This window comes from Pristis pectinata, chromosome 14, assembly GCF_009764475.1.
Source record: "Pristis pectinata isolate sPriPec2 chromosome 14, sPriPec2.1.pri, whole genome shotgun sequence".
Lineage (NCBI taxonomy): Eukaryota > Metazoa > Chordata > Chondrichthyes > Rhinopristiformes > Pristidae > Pristis > Pristis pectinata.
Window position 1 is genome coordinate 1,679,948 of NC_067418.1, and position 19,133 is coordinate 1,699,080.

General features: G+C 41.1%; 1 protein-coding gene across 1 annotated transcript in view; it reads left to right on the forward strand.

Annotated features, from left to right (window-relative positions):
- The window catches only part of ctr9 (CTR9 homolog, Paf1/RNA polymerase II complex component), a 63,332-nt gene that overhangs the window by 14,950 nt on the left and 29,249 nt on the right, over positions 1-19,133 (forward strand). The window contains exons 7-14 of the mRNA XM_052028851.1: positions 4,603-4,710; positions 5,561-5,668; positions 7,578-7,814; positions 7,925-8,014; positions 8,464-8,592; positions 11,822-12,005; positions 12,934-13,022; positions 13,703-13,888. Of these exons, the coding sequence (XP_051884811.1) occupies positions 4,603-4,710; positions 5,561-5,668; positions 7,578-7,814; positions 7,925-8,014; positions 8,464-8,592; positions 11,822-12,005; positions 12,934-13,022; positions 13,703-13,888 (1,131 nt within the window). The remainder of the gene's footprint in view (positions 1-4,602; positions 4,711-5,560; positions 5,669-7,577; positions 7,815-7,924; positions 8,015-8,463; positions 8,593-11,821; positions 12,006-12,933; positions 13,023-13,702; positions 13,889-19,133) is intronic.

Genomic DNA, 19,133 nt, shown 5'->3' on the forward strand with positions numbered 1-19,133 from the left:
TTTATAAAAATCACAAAGAGCAGGTGTCCCAGAACAGATCCCTACGGAACACCACTGGTCACCGACCTCCAAGCAGAATACTCTCCGTCTACTACTATCCTCTGCCTTCTGTGGGCAAGCCAATTCTGAATCCGTGCAGCCAAATCTCCATGGATCCCATGCCTCATGACTTTCTGGATGAGCCTACCATGGGGAAACTTGTCAAACGCCTTACTAAAATCCATGTACACCACATCCACTGCTCTACCTTCATCAATTTGTTTTGTCATCTCCTCAAAAACTCAATTTGGCTCGTGAGGCACGACCAGCCTCTCACAAAGCCATGCTGACTATCCCTAATAAAGACTATGCTTCTCCAAATGCTTGTAAATCCTGTCCCTAAGAATCCTCTCCAATAGTTTGCCCACCACTGCTGTAAGATTCACTGGTCTATAATTCCTAAGATTATCCCTATTACCTTTCATGAACAACGGAACAACATTTGCCATCCTCCAGTCCTCTGGTACCACTCCTGTGGACGCAAATATCATCATCAACGCCCCAGCAATCTCTTCCCTCGCTTCCTATAGTAACCTGGGGTATGTCCCCAGGCCAGACGGGTTTTATCTATCTTAATGTTTTTTAGAAGTTCCAACACTACCTCTTTCTTAACCTCAACGTGCTCCAGCACATTAGCCTGTTCTATGCTGACCTCTCATTCGATATTATACTTAAAGTCAAAGTCCCTCTCCCTGGTGAACACTGAATCAAAGTACTCATTAAGGACTTCCCTACCTCCACTGCCTCCAAGCACGTTTCCTCCTGTTCTTCCCATACGTGTAGAACACCTTGGATTTTCCTTAATCCTACTCGCCGAGGCTGCCATATGGTTACACCCATTTTATTAGATGGTCATCGTAGTACAGGTCAGACAGGGTCAGGCTGTGCTAGCAAGCAAGGCAAGTAAAACAAAGGTGACAAAGAACTTGACCACATGCTCTCCCTTTCTACTGCAAACTGGTCTAAACCAGTTTAGATAAGGAAGCCTGTGAACAGGTACTGCCTGAGTCACACTTCAGCTTTGCAGACAAAGAAACTACAGAAGTATAGAACCAAATATACTACAAATTACTGAAAGTTTACAAACGGGTGATATACAAATATATAAGTAAACATAAAGCTAAAACTACAAAGAAAACACAATAGAAACAACAATCTGGAACCTAATCCACCACAATGCAATTTGGCCCATCAATGACTTACGAAGTTACCCCTTACCCCTGACCATTTCTGAAACTCAGTCAAATGTTTGTGAAGAGAAGTAATTATGTATGTGAAGAATAGGAGGATGACTAGAGTGAGGGTAGGGCCGATCAGGGATAAAAGAGGAAACGTGCCTGGAGTCGGAAGAGGTAGGGGAGGTCCTTAATGAATACTTTGCTTCGGTATTCAGCAGAGACAGAGACCTTGACGTTTGTGAGGATGGCATACGACAGACTGATATGCTAGGGCATGTCGACGTGAGGAAGGAGGATGTGCTAGAACTATTGAAAACATTAGGATAGATGAGTCACCAGGGCCGGACGGGATATATCCAAGGTTATTACGGGAAGCTAGGGAAGAGATTACTGCGCCTTTGGCAACGATCTTTGCATCCTCACTGGCCACAGGAGTAGTGCCAGATGATTGGAGGATGGCAAATGTTGTTCCTTTGTTTAAGAAAGGGAGTAGGGAAACCCTGGGAATTACAGACTAGTGAGTCTTACTTCAGTGGTGGGTAAATTACTGGAGAGGATTCTTAGAGACAGGATTTCTGGGCATTTGGAGAAGCATAGGCTGACTAGGGACAGTCTGCATGGCTTTGTGAGGAGCAGGTCATGCCTCACGAGCCTGATTGAATTCTTTGAGGATGTGACAAAGCACATTGATGAAGGTAGAGCAGTGGATGTGGTGTACATGGATTTTAGTAAGGCGTTTGATAAGGTTCCTCATGGAAGGCTTATTCAGAAAGTCAGAAGGCATGGGATCCAGGGAAGCTTGGCTGTGTGGATTCTGAATTGGCTTGCCCGTAGAAGACAGAGGGTGGTGGTAGATGGAGCGTATTCTGCCTGGAGGTTGGTGACTAGTGGTGTTCCACAGGGATCTGTTCTGGGACACCTGCTCTTTGTGATTTTTATAAATGACTTGGATGAGGATGTGGAAGGGTGGGTTAGTAAGTTTGCTGATGAGACAAAGGTTGGGGGTGTTGTGGATAGTGTAGAAGGTTGCTGTAGATTACAACAGGATATTGATAGAATGCAGAGCTGGGCTGAGAAGTGGTAGATGGAGTTCAACCCGGATAAGTGTGAAGTGATATGCTTGGGGAGATTGAATTTGAATGCAAAATACAAGGTTAATGGCAGGACTCTTAGCAGTGTGGAGGAACAGAGGGATCTTGGGGTCCGTGTCCATAGATCTTCAAGGTTGCCACACAGATCGATAGGGTTGTTAAGAAGGCTTATGGAGTGTTGGCCTTCATTAGTCGGGGTACTGAGTTCAAGAGCCACGAGGTGATGTTGCAGCTCCATAGAACTCTGGTCAGACCACACAATACTCCGTGTTCAGTTCTGGTCACCTCATTATAGAAAGGATGTGGAAGCTTTAGAGAGGGTGCAGAGGAGATTTACCAGGATGTTGCCTGGATTGGAGAGCATGTCTTATGAGGATAGGTTGAGCGAGCTAGGGCTTTTCTCTTTGGAGAGGAGGAGGATGAGAGGTGACTTGGTAGAAGTGTACAAGATGATAAGAGGCATAGATCGAGTGGACAGTCAGAGACTTTTTCCCAGGGCGACAATGGCTAACACGAGGGGACATAATTTTAAAGTGATTGGAGGAAGGTATAAGGGGGATGTCAGGGGTATGTATTTTTCACACAGAGAGTGGTGGGTGCATGGAACGCACTGCCGGCAGAGGTTGTGGGGGCAGATACATTAGGGACATTTAAGAGACTCTTAGATAGACACATGAATGATAGAGAAATGGAGGGCTGTGTGGGAGGGAAGGGTTAGATAGATCTTGGAGCAGGATAAAACGTCGGCACAACATTGTGGGCTGAAGGGCCTGTACTGTGCTGTAGTGTTCTATGTTCTAATTTTGTTCAATGGAACCAGACAGCCCAGGAGTCCATTCAGCCGATTGTACCTGTCCAGGTTCTTTAGTCAGATCTTTGAACAACATTTTGTTCCCTCAGGGCTCTGCAGATATTTCTTCCCAAGTATGTACCCTATTTATCTTTGAAACTTACCATTGAATCTACATCCATTGCCCTTCCAGACAGTGCATTACAGGTCACAGTGGTGAGGAAGAAGTGTACCAACAGGGGTGCCACTTTTTAGATGTAATGGTAACCTGAGGGCCCTTCTCCTCCAGATGGCCTTATTAACATCTCTAACTAATTCATAGAAAAGCTGGAGGGTTCTTCCTGGGAGGGTATCTTAGTCAGTACTTATTCCTCACCCACTACCACCAAAATAAAATGCAGTCATAGAACATATACCTTCTTAGAACACAGAACAGTACAGCGCAGAACAGACCCTTCGGCCCACAATGTTGTGCCGGCATAGCTAATCCCTCCTACCTACAGAATGCCCACATCCCTCCATTTTCCTCTCATTCATGTGCCCATCCAAGCCCCTCTTAAAAGCCCCCAATGAATTTGCCTCCACCACCCTATTAGACAATGCATTCCAGGCATCCACTGCTCTCTCAGTAAAAAAACATACCCCTCATGTCTGTTCTGAACCTACCCCCTCTCACCTTAAATGCATGCCCTCTGGCATTGGATCGCTCGATAATGGGAAAAAGATATTGCTTGTCCACCCTATCTATGCCCCTCCTAATTTTATACACTTCCAACAGATCACTTCTCAGCCTCCGCCACTCCAGAGAAAAGAGCCCAAGTTTGTCCAGCCTCTCCTGATAGCACAATCCAGGTAGCATTCTGGTAAACCTCCTCTGCACCCTCTCTAAAGCCTTGAGATCCTTCCTACAGTGAGGTGACCAGAACTGCATGCAATACTCTAAATGTGGCCTAACCAGAGTTCTGTAGAGAGGCATCAAAGTTTGTAGAAGTTTGCTTTGCACAAATTTCTGCTATGTTAGAACAGTAGCCACACTTAAACGTTTGCTGTAATGCACATTGAAACATCTTGATGTCATGGAAGGATCTCTGTAAGTATAAAGACTTCTACCTAAAATCCTTGCTCCTGGGCGACCTATCTTCCTATCTGTGGAGATGTTTCTCAGTCAAACTGGATTTGTTGTAGGATGAATTACTAGGAAACAGGGTTTGGAGAATCAACTAAGCATTTTGTGAAGAGAGCAGTTTGAGAGAGCTGGTGAAGTGGGCAGTTCCAGTCAGCCCCACAGAAAGGGGAAGCTAATTTGACTCTGTGGCTTCTAGAAAATTGGCCTGTGTCTGCATCTTGTTACATTAAACCCTAAAAGTCTGGAGTTCTGTTCACATGTATAAGAGTTGGCTACAAACGCTGTGGATTTTGTTTTGTGCTAATGGAGTGAACTTGTGACTGGTTTATTGAATGTTGAATAAACTGCAAACTGATCAAGCCTTTACTATTTCTCTAGGCTGATTCCATCAAAAATGGCGTGCAGCTACTTTCAAGGGCTTACACAATCGACCCCAGCAACCCAATGGTATTAAATCATCTGGCCAACCACTTCTTCTTCAAAAAGGTATAATCACCTGCATAATGAATTCACTTTTGCAGTGGTGATATTATAACATGAGCAATTCAAGGGCCCATTCAAATAACTACTGAGGTGTTCAAATCCCAACAGCAAAGTTTGAGTGTCTGGTAATCAAAAAGGCTTATCTGATTAAAAGTGTCAGAAACCTTTCATATTGTCACAATAAATCTTAACTGGCTCAATGATGTTAATAAAAGAAACTACTGTTCTCACATGATCTCAAACTACACCATTTGGTGGACTTGTAACTGCCTTATAAAATGAAAACCAGAGCACTTGGTTTTACCACCAGTCACTAAGTAATAAATGCAAGCCATGTCAATGATCACTTTGTCTTGAGAATGTTTTTTTTATATATAAAAGTAGTATGTCAGGTTCATTCTAAAGAAATATTACTGACTTTAAAGTTTCAAACTGGGATTGGACTTTAAAAAGTACTTCATTGGCTTTCAAACTTTGGGACATCCTGAGGTGAAAGGTGCTGTAGAAAGTTTCCTTCCTTGTTGGATTTTAAACCATTGTTTGTTAGCTACAGCCTTGGTCCCACAGTTCCATGTATAAAGTCAAGACCCAAATTAAACTTTAAATCCACCTTCCTACTAATTAACAGATGTCTCAAATTCATGGTCCCAACACACTTCGGCATTTTAACTGAAACTTTAAAAATTCTTATTTCATCTTTCTCCCCCTACCCGTCCAGCAATTTGATCCGTGAAGCAGCAAGTGAAAAGAAATAATGTCTGCAGTTGTACTAGTTTCTTGAAAGCAATTTTTATTTTGATGGTACAGTACAATAGAGTTGGTTCTTTGTTTACACATTCTCATTTATTTGTAGGATTACAGCAAAGTACAGCATCTGGCTCTTCATGCATTCCATAACACTGAGGTAGAGGCTATGCAAGCTGAGAGTTGCTACCAGTTAGCTAGGTCCTTCCATGTCCAGGTGAGTTAATGCAAACCTTTCAGTCATGCTTGTGTCTTCTATGTTATACAGCCTTCAAAAGAGTAAATCAAATTTTGTCGGCTGGGTTATGAATGAATAGGAGCAGGTTGAGACCTTTCAGTTAAATCAGGGCTAACCCAGACTTGTACACACAACAACACAGTAGGAAGCCAATTGGCTCATCGTGACCATTCAGGCTCCTAGGGAAGCAATCTTATTGGTCTCATTCCCCCTCTTATTTCCCTGTACCGCTGCAACTTATTCTCTGACAAGCCCATCATCTCCGCTTTGCTTTTTGCCATTAGCATAAAAGATAAAGTAGATTGTCCCACTACCCACTCTCAGACCCCTCATTATTTTGTCTACTTTTATCAGATCTTGCCCTAGTCTTCTCTTTGAGAAACCGTTCATAGTCTCTGATCTATCTCTGTAACTGTAGTCCCTCATGCCTGTAGCCATTCTTCTAAATCTCTGGATCCTTTCCAGTGTCTCCACATGCTTCTTATGATGAGGCAATCAGAATTGAATGCAATACTTCAATTAAAACTGCACCTCTACTTTATAAAGATTTGAGCAAGACTTCCCTGCTTTTATGCTCCATACCTATCTGTATAAAGCGCAGAAATGTGCAGGCCTTATTAATCACTCTCTCAACCTGCCCTGCCACTTTCAGTGTATAGCTCCAGATCTCACTGCTCTGAAAGTATCCTTTATTCTATCTTGCCCCTCATTCCTCCTACAAAAAAAATCACCTCACATTTCTCCACATTAAACTTCATCTGGTATGCATCACCTATCCTACCAGCCTGTAGTGTAGCGGTTAGCGTAACGCTATTACAGCGCCAGCGACCCGGGTTCAATTCCTGCTGCTGTCTGTAAGGAGTTTTTATGTTCTCCCCGTGTCTGCGTGGATTTCCTCCAGGTGCTCCAGTTTCCTCCCACATTCCAAAGACGTACGGGTTAGGAAGTTGTGGGCATGCTATGTTGGCGCCGGAAGCGTGGCGACACTTGCGGGCTGCCCGCAGAACACTCTATGTTAAAGATGCATTTCACTGTGTGTTTCCATGTACATGTGACTAATAAAGAAATCTTATCTTGTACTTCTGCTGCAATCTATCACTATTGGAGTCATAGCCGTACAACATGGAAACAAGCCTTTCGGCCCAACTAGTCCATCCAACTGTGTTGACCAACAACCTAGTCCCATCTGCCCGTGTTTGGGCCATAGCCCTCTAAACCTCTCTTATCCATGTACTTATCTAGGTGGCTTTTAACCACTGCTAATGTGCCGCCTCAACCACTATTTCCGGCAGCTCGTTCCAAATACGCACCACCCTTTGTGTGAAGAAGTTGCCCCTGATGTCCCTTTTAAATCTCTCACCTCTTGTTTTTAGCACACCATCCCTGGGAAAAAGACTGTGCTTTCACCCTGTCTATGCCCCTCATGATCTTATATACATCTATCAGGTAACCCCTCAATCTCCTACCTTAGAAGGATAAAGTCCTAGTCTGGGCAACCTCTCCTTATAACAGCGAGGTAGAAGCTGTCCTTGAGCCTGGTGGTACATGCTCTCGAGCTTGTGTATCTTCTGCTCGATGGAAGCAGGGAGAAGAGGGAATGACCAGGGTTAGAGGAGTCCTTGATTTTATTTGGTGCTTTCCCAAGGCACCAGGAACTCTTGACAAGAGTCAATGGAGAGGAGGCTGGCTTTCGTGTTAGATTGGGCTGCGTTCACAACTCTCTTCAGTACACCGCCTAAATGGATGTGTTTTGTTAAAGTGTAGGCTGTATGTACTGTGAGTTAGGACTCCAGGACCAAGGGTGTTGCTTATTATACCTGGAATGCTAACATAATCTTGGGATCCAGCCATCACTAACTCTACAGATGTCCTTGTTCTTGTTCCATAGGGTGATTATGATCAGGCTTTCCAGTACTACTATCAAGCTACGCAGTTTGCTTCCACTACCTTTGTCCTGCCCTTCTTTGGCCTTGGGCAAATGTACATTTATCGAGGGGACAAGGAGAATGCTGCACAATGCTTTGAGAAAGTTCTGAAGGCCTATCCCAACAATTACGAAACGATGAAGATTCTAGGTTCGCTCTATGCCACTTCAGAGGAACAAGAGAAGAGGGAAGTTGCAAAGGTATGCAACTTTGGATTTAGACTTGCCTAACCTAACTGTAAATTTGTTTTGGTGTGTCATTTCGTGGCTTTAGATACCTTTCTCTAAAATGTTACTTTCTTATGTTTAAGGGACATCTAAAGAAAGTGACTGAACAGTACCCAGATGATGTGGAAGCCTGGATTGAATTGGCTCAGATCCTCGAACAGTCAGATATTCAGGTATAGATTGAATTCTGAAATAAATAGAGAGCATGCTGATTATGCTCAGCAGGTGAGACATCACCTGGTATAAGGAAAACACAGTTAATCTTTCAGGTCAATGACCCTTTGTCTGATTTACAAGTTAAAGGTTTTAAGCAAGTACAGAGGCTGGGAAACGGGTAGGAGAGGTAAGATCATAAGGAAAGTTCATTAATAAGCAGGAATATTAGTAATGCAAGGCAAAAGAGGTGTACGAAGGAAGAAAATATGGGTCCATAGGGGTTGTAAAAGCACAGTGAAATGGTTCAGCTACCAAACACATTAGCAGAGACAGAGAAACTGGACCTAACCCTAACCCCAAGGTAATAGTACGCCAGGCTTCCATGGGCTGATTGAGTTTATCTACACGTGGGCTTTTACCTGGTTTTGCAGGTGTTGGTGTAAGTTTGTTTGGATTGTGTTTGTAGGGTGCACTATCGGCTTATGGTACAGCAACACGTATCCTTCAGGAGAAAGTGCAGGCTGATGTTCCTCCTGAGATCCTCAACAATGTCGGGGCACTTCACTTCCGACTGGGAAACTTGGGAGAAGCTAAGGTAATACTCTTGAGGCACTTTTCCATCTTTCCCACGGCATAGTAAATTTTGGCAACTAATTCTAATGTAAAGTTCCACCTTCCGTGCCAGTTTCCAGTTTTGTTTTCCTCTTCTTTCTTTTTTATTTCCTTTACTTGTCAATCTATTGATTTTTCATTAGGTGAGTTTGTTTATAGTGCCTCCCTCATGGATTGTACAAAGAGCGTAGACCAGCACAGGAACAGGCCCTTTGGCCCACCATGTTTGTGCCGACCATGATGCCAATTTACACTAAATCTCTTCTGCCTACACGTGGTCCATAACCCTGCATTCCCTGCCGGTTCATGTCTGTGTAAACGCCTCAAACATTGCTAAAGTGATCTGCTTCCACCATCTCCCGGCAATGCTTTCCAGGCACCTACCACTGTCTGTGTATATAAAAAAAATGCACGTAAATCTCTTTTAAACTTTCCACTCACTTTAAACCTTGTGCCCTCCAGTATTTGACATTTCCACCTGGGGAAAAAACTTCTGACTATCTACCTTATCTATGCCTCTCATAATTTTATCTACTTTTACGAGGTCTCCCCTCAGCCTCTGACATTCCAGAGAAAACAATTCAAGTTTGTCCAACCTCTCACTATAGCTAATACTCTTCTAATCCAGGCAGCATCCTGTGACAACATGACTTGCCAACTTTTATACTCAATGCCCCAAATGATGAAGGCAAGCATACCATATGCCTTCTTTACCACCCTATCTACCCGTGTTGCCACTTTCAGGGAGCTAAGGGCCAGCACCACAAGATCCCTCTGTACGTTAATATAAGTTTGTTGACTTGTGCTTGTAATGTACTGTGCTGTTGCTGCAAGAAGCTAATTTTCTTGGCATTTATATCCTGGGTGTATTTGCCTATGACAATAAACTTGAAATTGAAGTACATCTATGCTCCTAAAGGTCCTGCCTTTTACTGCATAATTTACTCCTGCATTTGGCCTCCCAAGGTGCAGCACCTCACAATTGTCTTGGATTAAACTCCATCTGCTATTTCTCTGCCCATATTTCCAACTGGTCTATATCCTGCTGAAACCTTCGACAACCTTCCTCACTATCCACAGCTCCACCAATTTTTAGAATCATAGGGTATGCAAACTTACTAAATCAGCCCACCTGCATTTACATCCAAATCAGTTATATGTCACAGACAATAGAGGTCCCAGCACTGATCCCTGCAGAACATCACTGATCATAGAACTCCAGTCAGAATAACACCCCTCCACCACTACACTGTCTTTTATGGCCAGCCAATATTGACTCCAATCTACCAAGTCACCGTGAATTCCATGTGCCTTGATCTTCTGGATCAGCCAACCATGAGAGACCTTGTTGAATGCTTTATTAAAGTTCATGTAGACCACATCCAGTGTCCTACCCTCAGCAATCATCTTCGTCAGCTCCTCAAAAAAACTCAAATCAAGTTTGTAAAACATGATCTCCCCAGCACCAGTCCATGCTGACTTTCCCTAATAAATCCATGTGTTTCCAGTAAATCCTAGGTGAATCAATCAGTGAGTAAATCCTACCCCTAAGAATCATCTCCAATAATTTCCCTACCACTGACGTAAGGCTCACCATCCTGTAATCTCCTGGATTATCCCAAATGGCTTTCTTAAACAAAGGAACAATGTTGGATACTCTCCAGTTTTCCAGATCCTCACCTGTTGCTAAAGAGGAGACACAGATCTTTGTCAAGGCCCCAGAAATCTCCTGTCTTGCCCCTCTTTATGGCCATAAACCTTTATGGTTGGTTGTTCTAAGAAAAATAGTTAAGCAAAAGCAATTGAATTATAACCCTCTGCATACTTAAGCAAATGAATCATTTTGTCTGAAGAAGACAATTTGGCTTATCAATCCTTGTTGGCTCCTTGTAAAGCTAAACAATCGGTCCCAGACTCTGCTCTTTCTGTATAATCAAGTCAATTATTTGTGTGTATAAAACTCCCCCTAGAAAGCCCTGATTGATTCTGTTTCTATCACCCTCAGAGGCAGTGTTCCAGATCACCAGCGCACTTTGTAAAACAAAGATTTTTCTCACGTCTCTCGCATCTTACACTGATTACTTTAAACCTGAGGCACATGTCCTTGAACAGCCTGTATCTGGGAATACACTCTCTCCATCTAACCCCTCTAAACCCATCATCATCTTGTATAACTTTATAAAATTTCCTCTCAACTTCCTTTGCTCAAATGAAAACAACCCACCTTCTCCCAATTTAACTTTAAAGCTAAAGTCCTCAATATTACAGTGAATATTCTCTGCACCTCCTCTTGGACCTTCATGTCCTTCCTGAATTGTGGTGACCAGAACTAGATGCAGTGTTCCGATTGTGGCCCACCAGAGTTTAATAAAAGTTCAGCATAATCTCCCTGACCACACTCTCGCTATGTTCCGCCAATTTCAAAGACTAATGAACTTGTGCAACCAGGTCCTGCTGTTCATGCACATCCTTTAGAAGTTCATTCCAATCCAGTTTATACAGTGGATCTGACATCCACCAACATACAGTGCACCTTGTAGTCATGAAGTTGTACAGCACAGAAATAGGCCCTTTAGCCCATCATGTCCATGCGATCTACACCAATTCCATTTGCCTGCATTGCCCTTCTATTCCTTAGAAACATAGAATACATAGAAAAACCTGCAGCACAATACAGGCCCTTCAGCCCACAAAGTTGTGCCAAACATGTCCCTACCTTAGAAATTACTAGGCTTACCCATAGCCCTCTATTTTTCTCAGCTCCATGTACCTATCCAAAAGTCTCTTAAAAGATTCTATCGTATCCACCGCCATTGCCGGCAGCCCATTCCACACACTCACTGCTCTCTGAGTAAAAAAACTTACCCCTGACATCTCCTCTATACCTACTCGCCAGCACCTTAAACCTATGTCCTCTTGTGGCAACCATTTCAGCCCTGGGAAAAACCTTCTGACCATCCACACGATCAATACCTCTCATCATCTTATATACCTCTATCAGGTCCCCCCTCATGTTCTGTCGCTTCAAGGAGAAAAGGTCGAGTTCCCTCAACCTGTTAGTCCTCTCTGTCTTATTTCACCCTTTTGTAGTTATTTTTGCAAACTGTGTGTTGTGTATACCAGTCCCCACCACCTCCGCCCCCACCCCCCCTCCAACCCATTTGACCTGATGTTTTTTGTTGCAAGTAAAATGGTTTGTTTGTTCTTGGCAGAAATACTTCCTAGCTTCACTCGAACGAGCAAAAGCTGAAGCAGAGCATGATGAGCACTATTACAATGCAATCTCTGTCACCACCTCCTACAACCTGGCCAGGCTGTACGAGGCCCTCTGTGAATACCATGAAGCAGAAATACTGTACAAGAATGTTTTAAGAGAGCATCCAAATTATGTAGACTGTAAGTATTTTCTGATGCCTTTTTATTTTTGGGTGGGTGGTCATGGTGTTGATTACAAGGCTGGTCAAGGGTAGAGGTATAGCTGTGGCTTTTAGTCCCGGTCGATAGGTTTGGAATTATGTTCATCAGTGCAGTGAAGCAATTTTACTTTAGAAGGCTCTTGTCTTTTAACTCATGTGCTAATTGTAAGAATGAGAAGCTGGCGAGTGACTTGTGTGTGGGGATGGGGTGGGAATTATATTTCTATATCCCCCTCCTCCCCCCCCACCCCAACCCTTTCTCTGTCTCAGGTTGTGCCTAAGCACTGTGCAGCAGTTGGAATATTTGAATGACAAAGTAAGCTTGAAGGGGTGAATGACCTGCTCCTGCACTAACATTTTGTTAGGAGGGTTGATTTATAAAGTACATAGAACAGTCCAGCAAAGGGACAGGTCATTTGGCCCATGATGTCTGCACCGAAAACCATGGCAAATTAACCTAAACCTCTTCTGCCTGTGCACGATCCATATGTTTGATAAAAATTCTCATGCTCGGGAATGCTTTTATCACAGCCAAAAGTGAATTCCCAAAACATAGGGTCTTTGGATTCCTGAAATAATTGTTGATTTCCATGAAAAATTTGGATGCTTTTGTGAGCGTCTTACATGAATTCTCTCAAGTTCTGATTAATATTTTTCAAGGAATTAGTTTCTTGAAATGATTATACAATGTGCTGCAAGATAGATGACTGTATCCCTAGCTCCGTGGTAGATTGTGATAACAGATGAAATAATTTTCCAATTCTTTGTTCTCTACTTTCCACAAGAGTAGCCAGGCTGCGGCAACGAAACTTAGTGATTGCTCAACAGCAACAGTTCTTTCACAAACTCGCACTTTCTGGAAAATGTTCAGCCTATTTTTTTCCTCATATGGTGTAATCTCCTCACAGGTTATCTACGCTTGGGCTGTATGGCGAGAGACAAGGGGAATTTTTATGAAGCCTCCGACTGGTTTAAAGAAGCTCTACAAATTAACCAGGTTGGTTCAAGCAAGCATAGAAGAGTTCACAAGCACCTCTCAATATATAGAAAAGTTTTATTATAACTTCCATTTATGTAACCATTCTGTGGCTCTTTACGGGCGCTTGGCGAAGATACTTAAGATATTGGGATAGATGACAAGAGACTTGGTCAAAGGACTTCAAATTTTAAAGAGAGAGGGAGTGATTTGTGGGAATTCCAATTTTTTGGAGCCATGGCAGCTGAAAGAGTGACTACGAATGGTCAGGGATGCCCAGAGCAGAATTTGAGGAGTCTGGAACCGTGGTGTGTTGTCAAACTGTTTGGAAGAGGAAGCCAAGCTGTTACAGAGGAAGGCCAGCAGTGCAATTGCCCTACCACAGCTGGACTACATCTTTCATCCATTCTCAGTCAAGTAGGCTTGATGGGTCCCTGGCCCTTTGGGACACGTCAAGTGACCTAAATTGAGTTGATTGTCCCCATAGTCTTGTTTGTTTTTCTCATGTTCCTTCTGGCTCCTAAAAACAGCTTGATCTTGAGATGAAAGGGAATTGTTCAGGGAGGCGCAGTCAAAGACAATTCTCTGTTGTACAGCACGGAAGCAAGTCCTTCATCCTGACTCATCCATGCCAACTGAGATGTCTCAGTTCTCGATAATAGTTTGTTAAAATTAACCATTCATTTTCATTTTGCTCTCAGGATCACCCAGACGCATGGTCACTGATTGGCAACCTTCACCTGGCCAAACAGGAATGGGGGCCAGGGCAGAAAAAATTTGAGCGTATCTTGAAACAGCCATCCACTCAGAATGACACCTACTCCATGCTCGCCTTGGGCAATGTTTGGCTTCAGACCTTGCACCAGCCAACTAGAGACAGAGAAAAGGTAAGAAAAGAGAACGAAGAATCTTAAATTTATAAAGCTCCTTTCATAACCTCAGGATGTCCCAAAATGATGTACAGCCAGTGAAGTCCACCTGACTTGTGGTCAGATATAGAACATAGAACAGTACAGCACAATACAGGTCCTTCGGCCCACAATGGTGTGCTGACCTTTAAACCTCGCCTAAGACTATCTAACCCCTTCCTCCCACATATCCCTCTATTTTTCTTTACAATATTTTTATTAAATCCATGAAAAAAATAAGAGTACATGCATCAAGAAAGAGAGTAAAAATACTACTAAATACATTGTGTTAAATCCTACTTAAGATCACAATACTCTAAATTAATAATCACATGTAATAGTTAATAAAGGAAAAAAATTGAAATATTTTATTATATAAAAAAACTACTCTCACTACCAAAAAAACCGAAGCTGCTTGATGGAAAAAACAAGAAGAAACCTTAAAAACATAACAATGTCAGCCAGTATCTGTGTTTTAGTCACCAAATCAGAGATTTTGAAAATAATTCAAAAAAGGTCCCCACAGGGTTTGAAGTCTAGGTTAGGTTCAAAAACTGAACAACGAATCTTCTCTAGATTCAGATATGACATAACATCCCGTAAGCATTGAGCATGAGTACACAGAGTAACTTCCTTCCATTTAAGCAACACAGCCCTCCTGGCTATAAGAGAAATAAAAGCCAGAATGTGTAGATCAGAAGCCTTCAAAGTTATATCTTTTTCTCCAACGATCCCAAATAATGCAGTCAAAGGATTAAGTTTAAAATTTATTTTGAAAAGTACAGAAAAAGTATGAAAGACGTCTGTCCAATATTTTTTAAGAATCTGACACGCCCAGAACATGTGAATTAAAGAAGCCACTCCGTTATTACATTTGTCACAGTAAGGAGATATATCAGAATAAAAACGGGATAATTTATCTTTAGACAAGTGAGCTCTATGGACCACTTTAAATTGAGGGAGAGAATGATGGGCACATAATGATGAAATATTAACCAATTTGAAAATTTCATTCCAAGTTTCCTCAGAAATTGACATCTGCAAATCTTGTTCCCAAGCGTTTTTAATTTTATCTAGTGGCACCTTACTCATTCCTAGTAATCTGTCATAAATATTAGATATTAAGCCATCATGAAAGGGTTCCAAATTAAAAATTATATCTAATAAATTTTTATCAGGACTCAAAGGAAAAGAATGTAATTGAGATCGAAGAAAATCTCTAATTTGTAAACATCGGAAAAAATGAGTTTTTGGTAAATTATACTTGGTAGACAATTGTTCAAACGAAGAAAGGTTTCCTCCAACAAACAGATCCTGAAAACAAGTAATACCTAAATTGTCCCACTCTTTAAAAGCTACATCAGTCATGGAAGTTTAAAAAAATAATTAGAGAAAATGGGACTGGACAAAGAAAAACTCAATAAACCAAAATATTTTCTAAATTGTAACCAAATCCTTAAAGCATGTTTAACTACTAAATTATCTGCTAGTTTACTTAATGATATTGGAAGTGAAGAACCAAGCAGAGAAATAGTAGAAAATTTTTTAACTTGCGAAGAAACCCATACTGGACAAGCCTCTTGATTAATGTAATGTAATCAAAACGTACGATTCCATATATTGTCTGCCCAGTAATAAAATCTAAAATTAGGTAAGGCTAAACCTCCGTTCTCTTTGACCTTCTGAAGGTAAGCTTTATTTAGTCTAGGATGTTTATTATTCCATATGTAGGAAGATGTAATTGACTCGAGTCAAAGAAAGACTTAGGAATGAAAACAGGTAAAGCCTGAAATAGATATATAAATTTAGGTAAAATATTCATTTTAATAGCATTAATTCGGCCAATCAATCATATAGAAAGGGGAGACCAACTTGATAAAACCCTTTTCACATAATGCAGTAAGGTGAAAAAATTTTCTTTAAATAAATGTTTATAATTTTTAGTAATTGACACCCCCAGATAGGTAAAGTGATTTCTTACAATTTTAAAAGGAATGTTAATATCAAATGGTACCAGGTTTTTCAGAGGAAAAAGTTCACTCTTGTGTAAGTTCAATTTGTAGCCTGAAAAATGACTAAAGCGAGAAAGTAAAGAAAACATAGGAGGTAACAAGGCTTCAACATTAGATATTAAAAGTAATAAGTCATCAGCATATAAAGAAACTTTGTGGTTAATACCTCTTCTGGAGATACCAAGGATACTTCTAGATTCTTGGAGAGAAATAGCCAAAGGTTCTAAGGCCAAATCAAAGAGAAAAGGGCTCAAAGGACATCCCTGTCTGGTTCCATGTTGAAGTTTAAAAGATTTAGAATTTTGAAAATTAGTAAGAACTCAAGCAGAAGGGGATAAATAAAGTAATTTAATCCATTGGATAAAATCAGGCCCAAAATTAAATTTCTCTGAAGTTTTAAATAAGTAATTCTATTCAATCCGATCAAAGGCCTTCTCAGCGTCTAGAGATATCACACATTCCGATACTTCCTTAGAGGGAGAATAGATAATATTCAGTAAACAACGAATATTAAAATGAGAATATCGATTTTTTAATAAAACCAGTCTGATCATCAGATATAATTGAAGGTAAAATATTTTCCAATCTACGAGCTAGAACTTTAGATAAAATTTTAACATCCACATTAAGTAGCGAAATTAGTCTGTACGAAGCACATTCTATTGGGTTCTTATTTTTCTTAAGAATTAGAGGCTTCATTAAAAAGATTGTGGTAGTCTACCCAATTTAAAAGAATCCGAAAAAACAGCACATAAATGAGGTATAAGCAAAGAGGAGAAGGCCTTATAGAATTCTCCAGTAAATCCATCAGGACCCGGAGTCTTCCCAGAATGTAAAGATCGCACAACCTTGGCGATTTCGTCGTATGTAATTGATCCAACTGTTTTCGGTTTTCAGTGGAAAGTATAGGAACGTTTAATTGGTCAAAGAAATTATTCATTACAGTATTATCTTTAGGAAAATTAGAACTGTAAAGTTGAGAATAGAATTCTTTAAAAGTATCATTTATTTCTAAAAGATCAGTTGTCCTCTCACCATTGGCTTTCAAAATTTCTTTAATTTGCTGTCTAGCTCTGGAGATTTTTAATTGGTTAGCCAGTAATTTACCTGTTTTATCTCCATGAATATGAAATTGACTTTTATCTTTTTAAAGTTGGCTTTCAATTTGATATCTTAAAAGAAGATCATATTTAGTTTTAATTTCAACTTGCCTTTTATATAAAGCCGGATCTGGATCCAAAGCGTATTTTTGATCTAAAATAGTTTCAGTTGATCAACTAGATCGGCTCTTTCTCTGTTAGCTTTTTTCCTAATGCTTGCCATATAAGAAATAATTTGACCTCTAATAAAGGCTTTGAAAGTGTCCCAAACAATAAGACTAGAAATCTCTTCCGACGAATTCTCTTTAAAAAAAAGAGTAATTTGTTTCTCCAAAATTTAAAAAAAAATTTTATCAGATAACAAGGTTACGTTAAAATGCCAAAATCTGTTTGTCTGAGGGAGCCTCGGGAGACTTAAAGATAGAAGCAGAGGAGCATGATCTGAAAGAGCAATCTCTTTATAGTCACAGGATCGAACTGGTGAAATCATTTGATTATCAATAAAAAAAAAGTAGTCAATCCTAGAATATGTATGGTGAGCATGAGAAAAAAAGGAAATATCCCTCTATTTTGAATTCCTCCATATGGTTAACTAGTAATCTCTTGAATTTGACCAATGTACCTGCCTCCACCACCACCACCACCCCAGGCAGCGCATTCCATTCCCCAACCATGCTCTGGGTAAAAAAACCTCCCTCTGATATCTCCCTTGAACTTCTCACCCATTACTTTAAAGCCATGCCCTCTTGTGTTGAGCATTGGTGCCCGGAGAAAGGAGGCACTGGCTGTCTACTCTATCTATTCCTCTTAATATTTTGTACACCTCTACATAGCAGTCAATTTGCACGCACAAAATTCCTATAAACAGCAATGTGATAAAGGTTGGATAATTTGCTTTTGTCAAATTTGTTGAGAGATGAATGTTGGCCAGAACTTCAGAACTCTCTTGCTCTTCCTCAAGATAGTATCATAGGATCTTTTAAATCTGCATGTGAGGGTTTCTTCTCGAGAGAAAGACAGTCATTGTGTGCTAGATTTTTGTGACCTAGTACAAGATGCAGTTATCCCCTAATGCTGCACAGAGAATGCAAGCAGCTAGTTTCCTATGGGCCTACTGAAGCCACTTCACAACCAGTGATGGGTGAGAAATCCCTAGATCTTTACTCTGCAAAGAGAGGGAGGAAGGGATTGGGAAAAATAAACTGCTGATAAAAACAAGATGTGAAGCACTCAACAGATCGGGTAGCAAATGTGGAAAGAGAAACAATGAATGTTTCAGTATCTGGCAAAGGCATCTGTGATTTTCTTTTGATTTTTCATGATTAAATGTGTGGCAGGAGAAATAGTGCAGGAGAGGTGGCTTTTGATTCTTGCTGCATTGGGACCTGTTCTGGGGGAGTTGGGAACTGTGTAGGCTGAACAGATTACACCTCATCAGAGTTGGAACCAATGTCCTGGTGCGAGGGTTTACAGATGGCAACATTAAAATAGAGGTGAAGGTGTAGATAGGATCAGGAGAAATAAATAGTACCAGAACAAGAAGTGGAAAGTTTTGGGCAGAATCCAATTAGAGTGCAAGGAGGCTTTGGTTGAGTTTACAGTGCTTGTATCTGAGCATAAGAAGGATATTCAAAGTTGGTGAGCTGCAGGCACAACTAACCACGTGAGAATACAACAGTGTGTCAGTGACAGAGCCCTGGCTTAAGGGCAGGGCAGGGTTCTAAATATTCCTGGATACAAGGTGTTTTCAGAAAAAAAAGGAAGTAAAGAACAAAGGGTGAGTGGTAGTATGGATAAAGGAGGGTACCATAAGGCTGGTGGGAGAGATGGTCCAGGAACAATCAAGGCTAGAATCTGTGTGTTTAGAATTAGGAAACATAGTGCGATTACACTACTGGGACAATTCTACAGGCTGCCAACTAGTGGAAAGGAAATTGAGGAGCATAGTTAGATGAAAACTACAGAGACGTGCAAAAGTTATTCCTGCCTCCCCCACCCCCAAAACTGAAAAGGAGAGGACTTAAGCTGTTGAAGGGAAAGCTAGGCTAGCAGTAATACAAAGGGCAAAGAGGAGGAGTTTTTGAAGTGTGTTCTTGACAACTTCCTCCTTCA